The sequence below is a fragment of the Podarcis erhardii genome (genome assembly GCF_964252035.2).
Source record: "Podarcis erhardii genome assembly, chromosome: 2".
NCBI classification, from domain to species: domain Eukaryota; kingdom Metazoa; phylum Chordata; class Lepidosauria; order Squamata; family Lacertidae; genus Podarcis; species Podarcis erhardii.
The window spans coordinates 104973799-104994808 of record NC_138498.1 but is presented as its reverse complement, the minus strand read 5'-3'; the positions used below and the strand labels follow the sequence as shown (position 1 = coordinate 104994808).

Genomic DNA, 21010 nt, shown 5'->3' with positions numbered 1-21010 from the left:
TTCCAAGGAGCTTGGAAATCCAGTATATCATCCAGAGAGAGAGAGAGAATGTTTCCAGAAGACTTCTCCTAAAGATTATTACCCCAATTTAGGAGTGTGTGTGTGTGTGCCTGTGTGAGTCCTCTTTACATACAAGAGAAATGCCGCCTGGTAAATGAGAAGGGTTCAGAACAGTGGGCGGGCGACTGCCTAGCAGATTTCCACATCATCAGGAGGGAAATAGACTCTTTAAAAGCCAGTTGTGTCTGTGCACAACAATGAAGCTTTATGTCTATATAAACTGACAAGTCAAATTGTACTCCCGAGCCCAATTCCCAGCATCATCACCATTTTGCTGTGATAGCTTGCCTCCTGCCTCTGCTGTCTAATGGCTGTGGCTGCCAAGAAGGGGTAGTCAGTATGATTAAAATAAGCATTAAGAGACTCGCTTGGTAATTAGCTTCTCTCTTGTTCTCCTTTTTCTGTTTCTCTCGCGCACACCCCTTAAGTACAGCTGCGGTCTGGAAGAGGCCAACAGATTACTTAGCACATTGATGATGTACGAAAACTACATGGCATTTAGGGCCACACCCACCATAACTCTTCGTGGGTTCACCTTTGAACTGGAAGGGAAAAGCTGGGGCCCTCCAGAGGTTGTTGGACTCCAACTCCCATCAGCCCCCAGTCAGCATGGCCAGTGGTCAGGGGATGATGGGAGTTGGAGTCCAACAACGTCTTGGTGGCTACAGAAACCCTGACTCTGCCTTCAATAATATATTGTTGCACACCCCCCCCCCCAATCTTTGAGCTGTGCGAGAGAGGCGCTAACCCAGGATTCCTTTTGGGAATGAGGTCCAGTGAAGACTGTGGTGTCTTTAGGATATATGGTTTATTTACACCTGATATACAACCTGAGCATACAATGGAGGGGTTCCAAGCACTGACACTCCAAAAGGATCTTGTTTCTCCCATAGCCACAGCCTTGGATTACCAAACAGATCTCAAACATTGTGCTCTGTCTCTCCGGGTTTCGAATTTGCTGCTTTACTTCTAGGTCACATCATTCCTAATCTCTAACCTCTCTAATCTATTCTCTGGCTTTTAATCCTTTGTCCTCTTAATGTTCCATCACATAGGGGCTCACCTCAACACAGGAGGTTAGCCTGGTTTAATTGGCTATTAACACTTGCCGGATCCTGGGAATAGAGAGACCTGCTAGCCAGTTTAACAACCCAAGCCTTGATTAAACTCTAACACTTGCTGGATCCAGGGATTGTGGAAGTCTGGCACCCACAAAGTCCAGCATCCTGTTTCTAACGCTGCCCAACTGGATGCTTCTGGGTGGCCAAAAAACAAAACAAGAGGTATGAAGGCAGTGGGGGACAGTACCCATTGGGACTGGGGTGGGTGGGTACGGAAGACAGGGAGACCAACAATCAATGATAAGCAGAGCTCAGTTTCCTCCATGCTGAACTCTACAAGGACAACTCTTTCAACAGCGGGTGCCAGGAGCAGGTCAGCAATAACTCACACAGCTTCAATGAAGTTAGCTCTTTATTTTTTTAAAAAACAACAAGACAGCTCAGGAGGCAAGGTTTAGAGAGCACAGCAACTCTTCCCAGTAGAACTTGTCCCTAAGAGGGGACTGAAGGTCCTTAACTTCCCACAGCTCTCTAAGGCTCCTCCTCCCCCAGTTCCTTCCTAAGCAATCTGAGGCTCCTTTGTCTTGCCTGCCTTTGCTCCACCCTCTTCATACCTCTTTGGGTTCTGGGAGATCGAGGGGATGGGGGAGAGGGCTGCTGGTCACAGCAGGACAGGGAGGCAGCCTGGCTTCTTCACCAGCCTGAGTCATCTCTACCTCTTGGCTTCCCTCCTCTCCAGCCTTCACTTCTGACTGATTCTGGTCTGCTCTATGCCCCAGCACCGCCCTGCTCCTGTTACCTCTTCCTCTTCAGTTTCTGACACCTCCTGTTCTTAGTCTACTCCCTCTTCTCCCTCCAACCACCAATCCCTGGGCTCTGAGCCTTCTTCCCTTGCCCCCCTCCCCAGTGGGTGCCTCCCACCCCTCTTCTGCACCCAGCCAGTCCATGACAAACTCTGTGACTAAGGAGCAGGAATAGGAATAGCACAATAGGCACTGCCCCTCCCTGGACTGGCTGTAAATATGAAGGCAGGCAGGTCGGAGACCGGCTGGGGGCAGAGCAGGGTTTTGTGGGGTGGTTCAACATTTACCCTTCCACTCATATGAAGGCAACTGCCTTTCCATGTGATTTTATCCTGAGCATTTTGCATTCTATAGTAGCATTCTGTCTCTGAGCGTGGCTATCTCATCTTTGGCATGAGTAATGTACCCTGCCCTCCACAAGGACATCCTTCTAGGGATGCTGGCCAAATGGTTGTTAGGACATCCCGTTCACATCAACTGTGAGTTGATTTTACTGCCGCTGGGAGGCTGTGATCAGGTGAAATCAATGAAATGATCCTATATAATGCGGGGGGGGGGAGGGGAGGGGAATATTGTAACAAAAACAGTGTACGCCTTATGCATCTATAGTCAGTGCCCACTGCACCGTGTAATAAATATATTGGGATCGGAAACATTAAAATGATATACCACTGATTTGGTAATGCCAATTTATAACACCAATGCAAATATTAAAAAAAAAATCAAAATAAAAATCAAACAAACTGTAGCTAAAATATCTTTCCCTGATACAGTCAATCCAAACACATTTTGACCAAAAGCAGACCCTCCAAGTGTCCCTATTTTCCAGGGACGTCCCTGATTTAGAGAAGCTGTCCTGGTTTCTGATTTGATCCCAGAATGTCCTACTTTTCCTTAGGATGTCCCTATTTTCACTGGAGAAATGTTGGAGGGTATGGCATTATCCGACCCCCGAACCATCTGAAGCCAATCCTGTATAGGGGAGGTTTTTAAAAAATGTTTGATGTTTTAATATGTTTTTACATATGTTGGAATCCGCCCAGAGTGGCTGGGCAACTCAGGAAGATGTGTGGGGTATAAACAGTAAAATTGTCGCTATGGAATGGGACGTGCCTATTTTCAGCGGAGAAATGTTAGATGGTATGCAAAATGTCATCTTCAGTAGCCACTTATGTACGAATCCATACACACATATGCTCTTTGACATATACACAAATTGCAAATTCAAAAATATTTCGAACCATTAGATTTCACTATTTAAAACAACTTCATAAACCAGAAGTAACAATACCCAGTCGAGATAATTGTCATAATAATAATCTGATGCTACACAGTTGTTTTTCAATAGCCTTTTAAAGGGTGTTGGAAAATCACCTTCGCTGCCCAGGGTTATTTTCCCACCCCACCCCAGCACAACTGTTTAAAGAGAAGCGGACACGGAGCAATGGTTCCAAACTACAAGAAAGAAGATTCCACCTAAACATTAGGAAGAACTTCCTGACAGTGAGAGCTGTTTGACAGTGGAATTTGCTGCCAAGGAGTGTGGTGGAGTCTCCTTCTTTGGAGGTCTTTAAGCAGAGGCTTGACAACCATATGTCAGGAGTGCTCTGATGGTGTTTCCTGCTTGGCACGGGGTTGGACTCGATGGCCCTTGTGGTCTCTTCCAACTCTAGGATTCTATGATTCTATGAAATCATTCTCTTACTCTTAATGCCATTGCTCTCAGCGGCCCTTGGTGATGATGTCATCACCTGCCCAAATGTGGTTGGCTGTGACTTCATCTACTGCTGGCTGCACTGTCAACCAAAGCGCTGCCTTTCATTTTTCGCCTGGAGTAGCAAAGCAAAGCAAATCAGCTCGAGAAGCATAGAGGAAAGCTTTCTATTATTAAATGCTATATGCTTTGCAGTCGCGTGCCTGCCCTTTACACCTCTGGTTTGCCTGCAAAGGTAGAGCTTGCTTGGCATTTTACATACCGTCCTGCCATCTAATTGCCCTCCAGCCCATCTGTCCCTTTGCATTTCCATCAGCGCTTTTGCCACTGCACTGCTCTCCTCGAATCCTTGGCTGGCTGGCTTTGGCTTTGACAGTCTGGCCCAGAGAGTGCTTCTGACAAACCTTTTCCTCCGAAACATGCAAAAAACGGTGGCCCTTAAGTGATTGCTTACACTTATGCTTTCCTCTTTGCGGAGACAAAACGCCTTTGCGCTTTGCTGCAAAGGAGCTGGCTGGCACCCACGACAGGCTTGTTTACTTAGTTTGGCTGGTGGGGCACTTTTGTGTCCTTGACAGCGGTTCATTGGCAAAGAAGTTAGCAACAAGTCACCACTGACCAAAGACAAATTGCTGGTAAAGGGATTAATGCTGGCAGGGTCTTGGGGGGGGGGGGGAGCTCTTTCCCTTTGCCTGTGCTTGAGATTGTTCTGGAGCTCAAGGACTTCTTCGGTAAAATGCTTCTTGAGACAGATGTTGGCTGGAGTTTCCTGAAGCCCAGTCAACCGTTTATATAAATACAAGGAAAGTAACTCGTTGAAATACATGCAGAACAAATTGCCCCGCTTCAGCAGACATAAGGACAGCCTTCTGCATCAGGCCAATGGCTCACCTAGTTCACTATCCTTCTCTCACAGTGGCCAACCAGAAGCAGAATCTGAGCACAAGAGCACTTTTGCCAGCCGCCAGGTCAGCTATTCTGAAAGCTTTGAGCCACTGCTGCCACCACTTGCTGTCTGGAGTTTTTCCACCTGTCCTCATCTTGTCCTGCTTTGCTGCCAGCCTACCCCCCCCCTTTCTCTGCCTCGCTCGCTCGCTCCCCTTTTCTCTCCTCTGTCTCTTTCTGTCTCTCTCTGGCTCCCTCCTCCACTTCCTCATTTATTTTTTATAATAATAATAATAATAATAATAATAATAATAATAATAATTTATTTATACCCCACCCATCTGGCTGGGTTTCCCCAGCCACTCTGGGCGGCTTCCAACAAAGTATTAAAATACAGTAATCTGTTAAACATTAAAAAGCTTCCCTAATTATGGTTTGGTTTTGGTTTTCTACCTGAGAGGTGCTTCTGGGATTTTCTGCTCTAGGTTCAACCACCCCCTTGTCCTCCTCTCCTGCCCCTTTTATTCCCCCGCTTTCCCCCGTCTCCCCCTCGCTCCTGACTCCCCTTCTCTTTCCTCCTCCCCCCGTCAGAGTCTGGCTGACTCCAACCAGGCAGCCCCTGCCCACTCCTCCTGCCCACCCTCTTTTTAAATATTTGCTGATTTTATCTGTGTATTACTGACAATAGAAACCTGCCTCGAATCTGGGAGAGATGCTGCCAGTCAGTGTAGATAATACTGAGCTTAGATGGGCTGAGGGTCTGGTTCAGTATAAGGCAGCTTCCTCCTGCAGCAAATGTCACATGAGCCTCAGAAGTCCTTCCCATTTTCCATTTCCCAGCCCACAGCGGCAGCTTCACATTTGCAAAGTTACAGGACACCGAAGCATAGCATACTGTACTCTGGGTCATGTTTGGCAATTTTTCCCCTCAGAAGAAAATCAATACAAAATAATTAGTTTAACAGAAAAATAATAGGCAGGGAGTCTTTTTTTTTTTTTTTTGCGGGTGGGGGGAATCAGTGGCAATTTAGAAACAGCTGTGACTTATATAGCTGATTCATTTTAATTTCCTGTGATCGGGTCCTTTATAGCTGCTCTCTTACAATTATCTCACCCTCTCAGCTCCAGCAGCTATTACTAATGGCGGCGAGGTCTGAGTTCCCCAATTATTTAATCCATTGGCCCTTTGTACAGTCACTAGTCCAAGCTTTACTAAAAGAAAGGGATTCATGGATTATCTGTTCTCTGAAGTCTCCTTTATCTCTTTTGCTCTGGAAATGGGGGAGGAAGAGAGCACGCTATCTGAAGGGAATGGCTCTTCTCCCTCAAAGACCACCTTCAAATAGGCCTCTCTCTTTTTTTTACACAGTATCTTCAAGCAATCAGCACTGTCTGCTGAACACTCGGTGTTAGCAATGGCCTGCCCACTTAATAGAGGTGGTGCGTCATGGTCCAGGAACCAGATTTGGTGACGGCATTGATGTCATCCTGGGAAATCCTGAGACTAATGGAGACCCTCATTTGTTTCTGTCTCTGGAAGAGGCCTCTAATTAAGCCAGGCCTACAGAAACCTCCATAGAAGATGGAGTGGGGAGGACAGATAAACCCAAGGAACCCAAAACTTCCTCCTCCCATGAGTGACTCTGTAACCAATACCAATAACAAACTTAGTTGGTCTCTAAGGTGCTACTGGAAAGATTTTTTTTATTTTGTTCCGTAACAAGTATCATTTGATATCACTGACTCCTCAGAAACATCCTCAGTCCATCTCCTGAAATATATGAAAGCTTCCTACTTGAGAATTAGGATACGACAGATGCTGGTGGTGGGATTTTTCCTCTGTGTTCAGGGTGGTGTGTATTATGTGGAGACATGGGAGAGAGTCTGTCCTGGTTAGGAAACTGCCTAATACCGAGTCATACAATTGATCAATTTAGTTCAGTATTGTCTACACGGACTGGAAGAGGTTCTCCAGGTTTTCAGAGTGGGGTTTCTCCCAGAGGTGCTATTTTTCAAGAAAAAGGAGTGCTGGAACTCACCATGAATGCCTCCCTCGTTCTCTTATAGCGACAATGGCGCCCACCCGAGAGGTGCCAGAACTGAGCTCTGGAGAGTTCCGGCTGATAAAAAGCCCTGTCTCCCAGCCACACCTGAAGATGCAAGGGTTTGAATCTGGAACCTTCTGCATTTCTAAAGCAGATGCTCTACTCCTGAAATACAGCCTGTCCAAACAATGGTTATGGAATACCTTCTGCTCTGGGGCACCGAGATTGGCTATTTTTCAGCATCAACTTAAAACTTGGCTTCTTGCTCTGACATTTGGGCCATGTTGATGGCAGTTCACAAGCATGTGATATCTTTGTGCTGTTTGCTAGTGCTCAACATTTAAGCTGAATGGCACCCAGTTGAACCGTGGTTGTTTACACAGGAATCTGGGACATGTTGAGCTTTGCTCATAAGTAGACAATTTTCTGTTTGCTGGTGCTGGGTATTTAAAATTGGATGCTGGACATGTATATTATGGGTTGTTATGTTTTATAACTTTAGGTGTTCCCGGCTTCTTTTGTTATTGTAGCCTTTGCTGAGATGATCTCGCACAGGTTAGAAAGATTTCATTAGATGAATATAAAGAATGTAGCACATGCCTGTGCAGAATGATGGCAGTTGGGTGCAAATAAGGAGCATGGCAGAAGGCACATTACTGCTATGCTTCCAGTAAGGCTTCTCACGGATCCTGCTGCCACAGCACAGCAAGATGATGCTCATGGCCCACTGAGAAGCTGATGGGCGCTCTCTCCGAAAGTAGAATCCATCTCCAAAGTGCATTAAAATACCGGATACTGTTATGACACCAATATATTCCAAAGTACCAGGATATGAAGTTCCCAATACATTACCAATTCAGGCAGTGGCAAAATACTGTGCGAAAGGATCATCTCACCGTATTTACAGCTTAGGCCTGCAAGAGCTCACAAAGCATCTCATCAAAAAGGCACATTTCCAGCTGATTCCATTTTCAGATTCAGACAGCACACATAATTTGGATACAGCTCAGAGAAGCAGATGAGCTTTTGAACCCTTTTCTGCGCCAAACACCTCCGTCTGAAAATATAAGGTTTCTGCTTCCTTTCATGTGCACATGAGCTGCGGAAGGGGCCGTCGGATGAATATGTATATCTATGCCCTGTTTTTTTTTTTTAAAAAAAAATATTTTAAAAAATGAGGCATGGCAAAGAATGGAAGAAGAGAGAGATTTACAGAGGGCTTCTAGGCAGTAATAGCCTCAGAAAGGAAGCACGGCTGCACAATCAGGTGAAAAATTCTTCAGATCCACTGGGAGAATCCACAGGCATTGGAGAGAAACAACTTCCACTTATAGCACTTATACAGTAACCCTAAGATGACCTGAGTCAACTGCAGTAACGGGAAATATGTGTTTTGGGAACGCTCCCCAGAGCACAGGATCCAAAACCACAAAAATCAGCTGTTGGGTTGTTGTTTTAAACATACGAATGGAAGTACTGAGTATTAATGAATAGAAATGATAATAACATGGAAATGAATCACACTCAAGCAGAAACAGGATTCTCATGGAAATGGTTTGACACAATTGAGATGATAAAGCTAAAGCAAGCAGGCAAGTTCCCTAAAGTGAAAGATGTAGAGCTGAGCCATAATTACTCTGGAGACGTGGGTTGCTGTGGTTTGCTGAGAAAATGTCTGAGATTTTTCTTTTTTTTCCTTGGTAAAAAGAAAAAAAAAAGAGGCCAGAATTTTCTCCAGATATTCTCCACCATTTATCTGCAGCAAACACCTCCACTCCGTCCCACATAACCCATCTCCTCTGCCCTCTGCTGTCCTGGAATGACACTCAGCCCAGGATGTTGTGAAGAATGCAAAATGGCAGCCAGGCTGCCAGCACAGTCCCTGATTCTCACATATGTAGCAACAACAGCATCAACTTAAGAAAGAAACTGCTACTGCCCCTACCAACAAGGAATCCTATCGCTGAGAAACTGTTGGGAGGAATTCAGTGAAATAGTCCTCCCCACCGCCTATTTCTTTGCTCACAAATATGGTGGAGACTTCCAAGAGGCCCATTTGCACATGGCCCTGGATGTAACTACCACACAGAATTCTGGATTGAGGTGAGAACAGCTTACATCATTGTGGAACAGATTTATTTGGATCCCACAGGCATCTAGCTTTCTTTTAAATTTATGTATGCATGCCTTCCCATAGAAATCGATTTCTAAACTTTGTCTCTCTCTCTTTTTTAACACAAACTTTATATAAGATCTCTGGGTTGTATCCAACTGGTTTCCCTCTGCCCAAGGAAGGCTCTTTAATCCAGCATAAGTTTCCAGAAGGAGGAAGGAAGCCAGTTTTTATGTGATTCTCCCTTTGCTCTGCACTCCTTGATCAAAGTCTGCCCCAGGAGGTCGGGAGACCCTTTCGAATACTGTGGTTGTGTACACACTAGACTTATAAAGCACATTTGAAGCGCCTTGTTTCCCTCAAAGAATTCTGGTTACTGCAGTTTGTTAAGAGTTACTGGGATTTGTAACTCTGTGAGGGGTAAAGTGCCCGGAATTCTTTGAGGGAAAGAATTCATTTCAAATGTGCTTGAAAGGTATAGTGTGCTCACAGCCTCTTGAAAAATTCAAAGTCCAGGCTGTTGGAGAAAGGGGGGAATCACAAAAATCACCTTCTTCTTCCTTTTCTTCACAGAAGTCTTGACTAAAGAGCCTTTCACGAGGAAAGACACACAATTGGATATATCCTTCTGTTCAGAATGATATGAAATGTGGAGTCGAGTTTCTTTCTTTAAAAAAAAATTAAAAAGATGCAATATCCCTTTCAGAGAGAAACCAACAAGAGGGCCCAGATGCAAGGTCCGCTGTAGAAGTTGAACAAAGATCTCACTCGAGTGAGTTTATGGAACACCATATGAAAACAATGCATGGTGACTTAAAATGGGCTAGTTAAGCATTCACTGTATATCCCCCTTTGTTTAACATCGTCAACAGTAACAAACGTATTGACTATGTCTTAAAGAAGTCTTCCCAATGTGATACCATCCTTTCTTGGCTCCAAGTGATTTGAGAAACAGCTTGTGGGCATATTTGCATGTCTTCAGTGAAGGTTCAGTAGTCTTAGTACTGATAGTCTACAAATCTCTGTATTTTTTTACAAAGCCGTAACATTATGAAAGCCAAGATTCAGTAGTAACTAGAAACTGTTCAGGTATTCAGAACCCATTGGGGGAGGCTGAAATGAAAGAATCTGCATTCCTGTTTCCCTCCCCCAGTCTTTGCTGCTTCCAAAGGCGGGTCGGCTTAAGAGCTAGCGATGTGTGACAGTCAAAGCTCAAGCAAGCTATGTTACCGGCAGCTGAAATTTTCGGAGTGTTTGGAAATCAGCTTATGAATGCGCTTCTGTTCACCAGTTCAGCTTGACTGAAATCGAAGCCGGAAAGCTGCTAAGTCTTATGCCCAGCCACTTCCTCCATCCCCCCAAAATTGAAAATGATTCCTAATAGGTATTCCTGTGCTGCCAAAATGATTTAGCATAATGCACTGAATGAGATCGCTAAGTCAAAATATCTTTCCCTAAGTGATTTTCTTGCTGTGTCTCTGAATGTCAGAAGGGAAGAGGAGGACGTCGCATGCTGAATACCATTGCCGGTTTAAAAGTTTTACACTGAATAATTCATACTTGGAAAGAGATGAGCTTTTCTTCCATGTATAATGCGAGAAAGCTCAGCAATAGTAATGACATTCGGCCTTGGGTTTGTACTTGGCCTTCTTTGATGCCGTGATCCATTCTGAACGCAAAATCGTCATGGTGTTTGCGTTCCTCCCGATAGTTTGTGTAGACCAGGATTGATCCGTTTCAATATCCTTGGAAGAAACATTTATTTGTTCAGATACTCAGCCAGGCATTCTGATATGCAATGTGAATCCTTCGTGGGTAGCTGGCTTGATAATAAAGGAGTAATTGCCAAACAGGAGAAACTTCATAGGTAGGAAACATTTGAGATATAAGGTCAGCCATGGCACATGTGTGGGTGTATGGGTCAGATTGTGAAGCTGAGGCTCCAATACTTTGGCCACCTCATGAGAAGAAAAGACTCCCTGGAAAAGACCCTGATGTTGGGAAAGATGGAGGGCACAAGGAGAAGGGGACGACAGAGGATGAGATGGTTGGATAGTGTTCTCGAAGCTACTAGCATGAGTTTGACCAAATTGCGGGAGGCAGTGGAAGACAGAAGTGCCTGGCATGCTCTGGTCCATGGAGTCATGAAGAGTCGGACACGACTAAACGACTAAACAACAACAACAATGGGTCGGTTGAAGGTCCTCTCTTAAGGAAAGAGTAAGGTCAGCAGCCATCTTTTGCCTTTCTAAAATGTGCATGAATTAGCAATGGGGCACAGTTCATATGAAATCTTGCGAGCAAAAAGTTGCACCGTAGACTGTGACTACAGTTCAGTTATCTACAGATGGTCATCCCTAATTTTAGATCCATAGTCACCTAAGTGTGAAATGATTATGCAGGGACAATTATTTCTAGGACTTAAAGTGCAAAGCCCATCTGACCCTCTTAGATCTCATAGCCAAATCAGATTAACTGCACAATAGGGAAAATCACATTTAGGAAAAAATGAAGACTGCTTCCACCACAGTCTCACGCCGCACAACAAAACACGGGGGCTGGAGCAAACTAGAATTTAAAATGTACAGGCTGGAGAGTTTTCAGGAAACAGCTTTATGAAAATCCTCTCTTTTTCACCCCACCCCCCAAATTCAACACAACGGATCAACTTTGCATCCCCCTTTGTGCTTCAGACTTAGCAACAAGCATCCATTTCAACATGTAGACCACTGGGTTGCAACCAGACACCTCTGAAAATCAATAGCCCAACCACCTCCATGTTTTGTAATGAAAATATGGTACATTCAAAAATTGCACTGGTAGGGACCTTTCACATTCAGTTAAGGCCACAACAACCACTTTAATATTCAAATGGTAATATTCAAATATTTAAGCTCAGACATACCTCATGATAGATGTCATCATTTCTGCTGAAGTCTCCAGCCTTCCTTGGAAGCACGTGAACATGAACATGCTGCAAAAATTGAAACAAAATCAAACACACAAATGAATGTTGATCATCAGCTTCTGGTCGAAACAGACAGATATATTCCAAGATGTTTTCACTGTGATTCCTTTATTAAACAGTGACTCCCATGGCATTCAGTTTTTTCCTGTAGAAAGCAGTGAACCTGTTCTTTAACTCCTTGCAAGAAGTCCTCAGGGGGGAGAAAAGAGAAGAATCAGAAAGGAGAGAGAAACTCCATAGTACATGTGAGAAAGTTGAGAAGCTCTGTGGAATTATTAGGATATGTCAATCTAACTTTCACATCTATTTGAAATGACAGGATATCACACAACTGACTGTCAAGTCTTTGAGAGTGACAAGTGTAACCCATTTCTCAACCTGGATGTCTACAAACATATTTAAGGAAGGAGGACAGCATATATAATACAGGGTGGACTAGAGCTTAAGAAGGCTCTAAGAACTTAAGAATAGATGGGCCCTTCCAAACCTGGTGCACTTCAGCTGGTGAAGACTACAGTGCCCATCAGCACTCAGCCAGCATGCAGTCCAAAATTGCTGGAGGGCCCCAGGGTAAAAGCTGAAATAAGCAACAATCTACCCCATTCGGCACAGTTTCCAATAGCAGCCAGCCAAAATCTCTGGGAATTCATAAGTAGGGAGACGAAGACTTCCTCTATTTGCCCTCAACATCTGAAATTCAGTAGGGGTGACCATTCTGGTCTTCCTGCACATTTGGAAGAAGTGCATCTGTGCATGTGTGTGTGCAACTCCTGAAAAATGTGCTGCAAGACAGATGTTTGAGGCAACGGGGAGAATATTTAGGTGAGTGAGTTAGCAGAACTTTCATTCAACTATTTTTATATACAAAATTGTTTTATGAAACTGCAGAGTGGGCTTATCCATAGGTTTGGAGTATGTTGTCAGCAATATGTTGGTGACACTTAGCTCTGCTTCTCCTTTACATCTGCAAGTGAGGCGGTGGATGTGCTGGAACGTTGTCTTGCCTTGGTAATGGACTGGATAAGAGCCAAGAAACTGAGGCTTGATGAAGATAAGACTGAGGTACTGTTTGTGGATGGCTCCCTAGATAGGATGGATGGGAGGTTGACTGCTCTTGATGGGGTTGCATAGCCTGGGGGTACTTCTCGTTCCTTTGCTGTTGCTTGTGGCTCAGGTGGCTTCAGTGGTGCTGAGTGCCTCCTGTCAGCTTTGGCTGGTGGCCCAGCTGTGCCCCTATCTGGAGTTGGATAACCTAACTTTTGCCATCTGTGCTCTGGTAACCTCTAGGTTAGATTACTGCTATGTGTAACACGTGAGGCAACCTCTGAAGATGGTTCAGAGACTTCAGCAGCAGAATTCAGCAGCATTCAGCAGCCAGGTTACTCACTGAGGCAAGATGGTGAACATACTTAAAAAACTGTCACAAGAAAATAGATCACTCCTGAACAGCAAAATAACACGACAAGAGATCGAACAAGCCATTCAGAACATGAAACTGGGCAAATCTCCAGGGCCAGATGGTCTGACCTCTAAGTATTATAAGACATTAAGAGACTATTTGATACAACCATTGATGGAGGTCAGTAATGAAATTATGGAGGGAAAGAAGGCGCCGGAATCGTGGAAGGAAGCTTTTATCACATTGATACCAAAATCAGAAACTGAAAAGACACAACTCAAGAACTATCGTCCTATCTCCCTTTTAAATGTGGATTACAAAATATTTGCTGACGTTTTGGCAAGCAGACTTAAAAGAGTTTTAAATGAAGTAATTCATAAAGATCAGGCAGGCTTTCTCCCAGGTAGACACATGTTTGCTAACACAAGGAACATTATTGACATTTTAGAACTTTTGCAAACAGACATAAATACAAAAGCAGTGTTAATTTTTATAGACGCGGAGAAGGCCTTTGATAATATCTCTTGGAAATTTATGAAGGGAAATCTAAAAGAAATGGGAGTGGGACGGGGTTTTGAGAATGGAATTGATGCAATATATTCAGAACAAAAGGCTTTGCCCTGCCAGACTTAAAGCTGTACTATGAAGCCGCAGCTTTCTGCTGGCTAAAAGACTGGCTACTTCTCGAAGACACTGATGTATTGGATCTAGAAGGTTTTAACAATGCTTTTGTTGGCACGCATACCTATGGTATGACAAAGTTAAGATCAATAAGGCCTTTAAAAACCATATTGTCAGGAAAGCAGTATTCAACGTCTGGACAAAATACAAAGACTTATTGGAAAATAAAACTCCGAGGTGGCTTTCCCCTCTGGAAGCTAAGGCCCGAAAAAGACCCAATATGGAGGCCAAATGGCCAAAATATTGGGAAATATTAGAAAAAGATGGAGACAATTGGAAATTGCAGAGTTTGGAGAAAATGAAGGATAAAGTGTGAGATTGGTTACATTACGCTCAGATTAAAGAAGTCTTTAAAAATGATAAAAAGTTAGGGTTCCAGGTGGAGAAATCGAAGTTGGAAACAGAATTGTTAGAACCAAAGACTAAGGTATTATCAAGAATGTATAACTTGCTGTTAAAATGGAACACACAAGACGAAATGGTTAAATCGGCTATGATAAAGTGGGCACAGGACATTGGGCATAACATTATGTTTGAGGACTGGGAAAGGTTGTGGACCAATGGGCTGAACTTCACTGCATGTAATGCTTTGAAGGAAAATGTAATGAAAATGATATACAGATGGTACATGACCCCAGTTAAACTTGCCAAAATATACCATTTGTCTGATAATAAATGTTGGAAATGTAAAGAAAATGAAGGAACATTCTTTCACCTCTGGTGGACTTGCCCTAAAGTGAAGGCCTTCTGGGAAATGATATATAATGAGTTGAAAAAGGTATTTAAGTATACCTTCACTAAGAAACCAGAAGCCTTCCTCCTGGGTATTGTCGGCCAGAAGGTGTTAAAGAAGGACCGAACATTTTTTATGTATGCAACAACGGCAGCAAGGATACTCATCGCTAAGAACTGGAAAACTCAAGATCTACCCACACTGGAAGAGTGGCAGATGCAGCTGATGGACTATATGCAATTGGCGGAGATGACTGGCAGAATCCGAGACCTGGGAGAAGAAAGGATTGAAGAAGATTGGAAGAAATTTAAGATTTATTTACAAAAATATTGTAATTTGGTTGAATGTTAAGAAGGATGCTTGATCATAAAATAATTGGCCACCACTAAATTAGACTGGAATTTGATGATAAGTGAGATTAAGGAAAACATAAACCTTCTGGAGAATTGTTAGATTATATTTAAATGAGTGGAAATAAGATTGTAAACAAGATGATAATTTGCTTGAAAAAAATTTTCAACGATGTAAGTGGGAGCAGGAGACGTGAGGAAGTCCAAAGAAGTTATGAGATTTTGTTATGATATAACTAATGTTGTTTATTATTTGTGCATTTCTTTTATAAAAAAAAAACTTAATAAATATTTATTAAAAAAAAAGAAAGATGGTGAACATATTACGCCAATCTTGGCCCAACCGCACTGGCTGCTAATTAGTTTAAATTAGTTTAATTTAAAGTGCTGGTTTTGACCTATAAAGCTTTAAACGGTTCAGGACCGCAATACCTCAAGCACCACCTGTATTCATATGAATCTACTTGGACCCTGAGATCATTCTCTGAGGCCCTCCTCCATGAGCGATCTGGAGGGTGGCAGCACCAGAACAGGCCTTTTCTGGAGCGGCTCACTGAATGTTCTCCCCATACATGCCTCTTCAAAAACCTATCTCAGTTAGCGGGCCTTGGGCTGATTTACATTTTATGGCCTTTAAAATAAGTTTGGGGGGGTTGTTGATTTGTTTTTGTGTTGTTGTGTATTTTGTGTTTTCATTTTGTATTTTTATGTTTGGATTTGAAGAATTTCGATTTGATATCCCGCTTTATCACTCCCCTTAAGGCGGCTAACATCCCACTTTATCACTCCCCTCAAAGCGGCTAACATTCTCCTTTCCCTTCCTCCCCCACAACAAACACTCTGTGAGGTGAGTGGGGCTGAGAGACTTCAGAGAAGTGTGACCAGCCCAAGGTCACCCAGCAGCTGCATGTGGAGGAGCAGAGACGCAAACCCGGTTCACCAGATTACGAGTCTACCACTCTTAACCACTACACCACACTGGCTCTACACTACACCAAACTGTTGCAACCCTCCCCTTGATATTCAGATGAAAGGTGGCATACAAAATAAATAAATTGCTCCACAGTGTCTTACAGGAAGTGATTCATAAATAGGACAAAATAAAGGGAACTGAAATACAGTACATGTAATTAAATAGTCTTGTGCCACCTCCAAGACTAACAAATTCTTTACGGCATAAGTTTTGGGTGACTATAGTCCACTTCATCAGAAGGAATTTAAAGCTAGAATAGCACCGAGTGCTCTAAACAACACTCCTGGCTCTTTCAAGATACCTTACAAGCCGAGGACCCAACAATTTATTATTTTTCCCCTTTATTGTTGCTGTCCATAGTTTCTGGTGGGAGCTAAGACACTCTCCTCTCCTTCCTTTTCAGTTAAAAATGGTTCTTTTGAGTAATACATCAGAGATAGTGTTCTGATAGTGTATTATACTAATATATCACGAGCGCGATAGTGCTCTTATGAGGTATTAGTGCAATACATCATCCCAGCATCATTGCCCTGATGATATATTGCTCAAAACCACAACGCAAGCTTAAAAACACTCTTTGGTACCACTGGGCCCTCATCTGCACACTTACTAGGAAATTAAGGGTTTCTTGAAGAAAAATAGACGATACAAAGATGGTATGAAAGTGCCAGCAGAACTGGAAATTTCCAAGGGAACCTTCAGTGGCTAACTTGTGGTGCTCTTCGGATGTCACTGAACTGTAACTCCCATAAGCCTCTGTTAGCATGGCAAATGGCCAAGGATAATGGAAGCTGTAGTTCAGTGACACATGGAGAGCCACAAGGCTCACTCTGCAATTTGCCCTGTTCATAGCAAAATGGTGCGTTTTCTTCTGGTAGTTAGGCTGCCACACTGCACAGTGTTTAAGTGGCAGCCATGCTGTTGAAGTTAAAGGGATTCAAGTACCTTAACTGCATGCAGGAACGCAACGTTAGTCACACGTGAAACTCCCAAGAGGAAATTTGAGCTCCATTTCACATTCCTTGGCCCGAGGTAACTTTCCAAGATCATCTTGTCGGCCATTTTAAATTTGATGCCACGTTCAACACTTTGTCAACTGTTTAACTCAAGATCCTGGGCAATTTCTGAGGATGTGTTTCCACTCATATAGCAATATGGATTTACTCATGCCTCATTATCACAGGCGGCATATTCCTCTCTCAGATGTTTGGCATCTAGCCTTCAACCTGAAAGTTGTACTCAATGAAGTCGGCATGTTAGCACAATGGACTCTACCTGCACAATGGGACTTTACCTTTCCCTGCAACCCTGGGGGGGTTGAGGGAATCCCCCAGGACCAATTTGAGAGGGCACAGGTGGTGCACAGAGCGAGGAGAAGGAGAGGAAACCCTGTTCTGCAGGCAGAAATCTATGTGCTAACAAAATGACTTTGTTGGATACGGCTCCTATGTAACTCATATTCTCCGTAGTTTGCACCTGATCCCCTTCCCTGCCCCATTTTTAGACAAACTAGAGAGAAGCCCTATTTCCTTCCTGTATTGTGATGGATAGGTTGAGTGGACCTCAATGGACCTTCCTCTCTAGTACATGAAGCTGTAGTGAATCCTGCTTCCAAATCCATATTCCTCACAAGGAAACATGCAACATTGCTTGGAGTGTCTGACACATCTACCGCCAACTATTCTGATGGTATAAACTATGAAAACTGAGAAGGTTCACTGTAAAAAGTTCAACTTGTCTAAAAAAGAGAGAGGAGCTAATTCCAGTTCATGTTCCTCTCTTCACATTCAGCTGACAATTTTATTTATTTATTTATTTACATACTTACTTACATAAAATTTATATATCATGGGTTTCAATTTGAGTTCATCTAAACTATCTTCAGAAAAATTTTGTTCAGCATTCAGAATGTTACAAGCTGCTGTGCTAAACCATAAAATGCTCTTTATAAAATCTTCCTGTTGTCTTTTATTATAAGTATAAACATGTATTTTTATTGAAATTTGAATTAAGCTCCTGCCCCCCCCCCCAAAAAAACAACAACAACAACAAATAATGCCCTGTATAGTATTTTGGCCTTTCACCTAAAGAACAGAATAATTAGACAAAATAGAATCTCCAGAATAAATTTAGCAAATATTGATTTAACTTGCCTAATTTATGCAAGAAGAATCATATTTTCTCTTTGCAGTAATTGTATTGCAACACCACATCTGGGGAATGTTTTGTGTGCACATGTGTATTTTAAAAATGCACGCTAGCACACACATGCATGCGTGTGCACGCACGCACGCACATGCACGCACACACACACACACACACACACACACACACAATGCCTGATCCAGCCTATACAGCCATCAACAAAAACACTGCAAAAAGCCTTAGGCTTAACCTTATGGAAATAAGAGGCATGAAATATACTAATTTATGCAGCAGGTAATAATAACATTTTGTTGGCTCAAGATGTCTCCCTGTGGGTGGCACTAAAACGAGAAATGAAAACATTCTGTGAATTTTTACTGCTTATATGGCAAAACATTTACCTTGGCATATGGACCACTAAGAACCTGCGAGGACATTTCCATGGTTTGCTCACCTTTACTATTCATATTAGGCTTTTATAGAATGCAGTGCGGTGTAACAAAATCCATCTATTCTTTTCAAACCACTAATGGGGTTCGGTGCGATATTCCCCTGCCCCATCTGTTTTTGAATCAGTGTACCCTCCATCAGTATAAACAGCAGGTATTTGATTGTAGGGATCCTGGGGTTTGCTTTTGTTTGTTCCTTTCTTTTTAAGGTTATGAACAGAACGTATATAATAAGCCGAATTCTCCCTACTGTTTGTGTAATAGAACCAAGCGGACACAGCGAGAGGCAATTACATCTCAAGTGGTTCCCTATTTTCTTTTGCTTTCAGGCAGAAACTCAGGGTGAAAGCAGCAGAGTGGAGCTATGGGTGCCAAGCAGAGACAAACATCTGGGAAAGGCAAACTTTCTACTGCCACTTTATAATTTGCCTCCCCATTTGGCAAACCTATTAAGGAGGGGACTTTATCCATGTTCCAATTGTTTCCCATCCAGCAAGGCCCATTTGTGGAAAGGCACATAATCACACACACCCAATTCAATGCATGACAGCCTTGCCCAAAGAGGAAGGAATCACTGCAAAAGTCTCTCCAGCCAACACTAAATTTTGCTCTGCTTTTATAGGTTTTCATTCAAGGGTCTTTCTCCAGGAACTCGGGGGGGGGGGAGGGCTTCCAGCCAATGACTGACACAGAAGCAAATAACATGTAATGCTCATGCATCTCACAATATCCCACTTTGATTATATATGCATGCTGTGGGTTAAACCACAGAGCCTAGGACTTGCTGATCAGAAGGTTGGCGGTTTGAATCCCCGCGACGGGGTGAGCTCCCATTGCTCAGTCCCTGCTCCTGCCAACCTAGCAGTTCGAAAGCACATCAAAGTGCAAGTAGATAAATAGGTACCGCTCCAGCGGGAAGGTAAACGGCCACATGACCCAGAAGCTCCCTTGGCCAATAAAGCGAGATGAGTGCCGCAATCCCAGAGTCGGTCACGACTGGACCTAATGGTCAGGGGTACCTTTACCTTTTTATATAGTGCCACGATAAAACAATCAAACGTTAGATTGCTGTCCTCTTATAGATCTCTCCGTTCCAGACTGTTGCCACAGGATCTCTTTCTCCCATTTGAGAAGTGGGAAGGAGGTGCCTGGTCTGAGGGATAGCTCATTCAAGGCAGAAAACGTCTTTCTGACTGGCCTCCCAGGTCTTAGTCCAACACTCTAACCACTACATCGCACTGCCTTGGGTAGGGGTGTAAGAAGGCGTCATTTTCCCACTCTATCCTGCATTTGTCACATGCAGCACTGTTTCCATTTCACAGCAGTTCGTCTTCTGCCAAAAGCTACATTACACACTGTGGTGAAACAACACAACTTATAGGGAAAGCTAAAGAAATGCAGCCCATATATGTTATTCAAGACAAGCTGCAGAGAGTTCACCCAGGCTTGCAACCTGAGATCGTTTATCTAGAGTTGCCACATATTGAAACTAGGATGGAATCTGGTACAAGCAAAATATGGGCTCTACCAGTGACCTGCATCAAAGAGGTAGCTCGTATAAAAGATGCCTCATTTCTATGGGTCTGTAGATGGTGAGAGTTAATACAGCTCAGGTACCCACCTTTATTTATTTAAAGCATTTGCGCCTCACTCCTCAGCCCTAAGGGCTTTCACAGCCCCCTATGGAAGTTCAGCATCAAATGTTGACTGGCCTTGCCCATCACTACCATCTTGCTTTGTCAAATTATCTGGGGCAGTGGATTTTATAGGAGCAAGACCAAAAGGAGAAATCCACAGAGTAAGAAGCTTCTTCAGAGAGGATGACAAATGCTTTGAGGTGGAGAGCGTGAATATTAACATGACAAATAGGGTAATTTGGTACTCCCTGTATCTCATAGCACATCCATTTGTTATTCCTGATTATATGACTCCACTAGTTCTGTTAGGGGGATTCCTGATCCCTATGAGGGATGTGGCTTAATGCAGTTCTACAGGGATCTCAATTGTTAATAGGAATTAATCTGCACCCACTTAAGAACATATAGAAGTATCATCAACAGTATGTTGACAAAACAAAATAAAAAAATTCCTTCCAGTAGCACCTTAAAGACCAACTGAGTTAGTTCTAGGTATGAGCTTTCGTGTGCATGCACACTTCTTCAGATACACTGAAACAGAAGTCACCGGACCTTTCTATTTCAGTGTATCTGACTTCTGTTTCAGTGTATCTGAAGAAGTGTGCATGCACACGAAAGCTCATACCTAGAACTAACTCAGTTGGTCTTTAAGGTGCTACTGGAAGGAATTTTTTTATTTTGTTTTGACCATGGCAGACCAACACGGCTACCTATCTGTAACTGGAAGTATGTTGACAAGTTCAGCTTAAGTCAAGGAGCTGCAAAGTGTTCTCCACACACAGAGCATAGAGCAGGAAAGGGGAGAAGGTCAACCATGGTCCACTGGTGAATTTATGTTGGGTCTAGTCCTGTCCTGGCATCAGCAGTTGGCACAGCCAGACACCTTCCTGAGCCCCATGAGGGTCCAAGGCTAACAGGAAACACTAGGACCTTTAAAGCCCTTCACGGCCTAGCACCCTCGTACCTATGGGACCGCCTCTCCCGGTATGCCCCA

At 43.3% G+C, this 21010-nt stretch overlaps 1 protein-coding gene and 1 long non-coding RNA gene across 8 annotated transcripts in view; one reads left to right on the top strand and one right to left on the bottom strand.

Moving 5' to 3' along the window:
- FHIT (fragile histidine triad diadenosine triphosphatase) overlaps positions 1–21010 on the bottom strand; it is a 1027317-nt gene that overhangs the window by 124987 nt on the left and 881320 nt on the right. For all 7 annotated transcript variants that reach the window (XM_081854051.1, XM_081854049.1, XM_081854045.1 and 4 more), the window contains one exon: positions 11587–11655. In XM_081854051.1, the coding sequence (XP_081710177.1) occupies positions 11587–11655 (69 nt within the window). The remainder of the gene's footprint in view (positions 1–11586; positions 11656–21010) is intronic.
- LOC309337484 overlaps positions 1–21010 on the top strand; it is a 74621-nt gene that overhangs the window by 41594 nt on the left and 12017 nt on the right. The gene's annotated exons all lie outside the window — the stretch shown is intronic.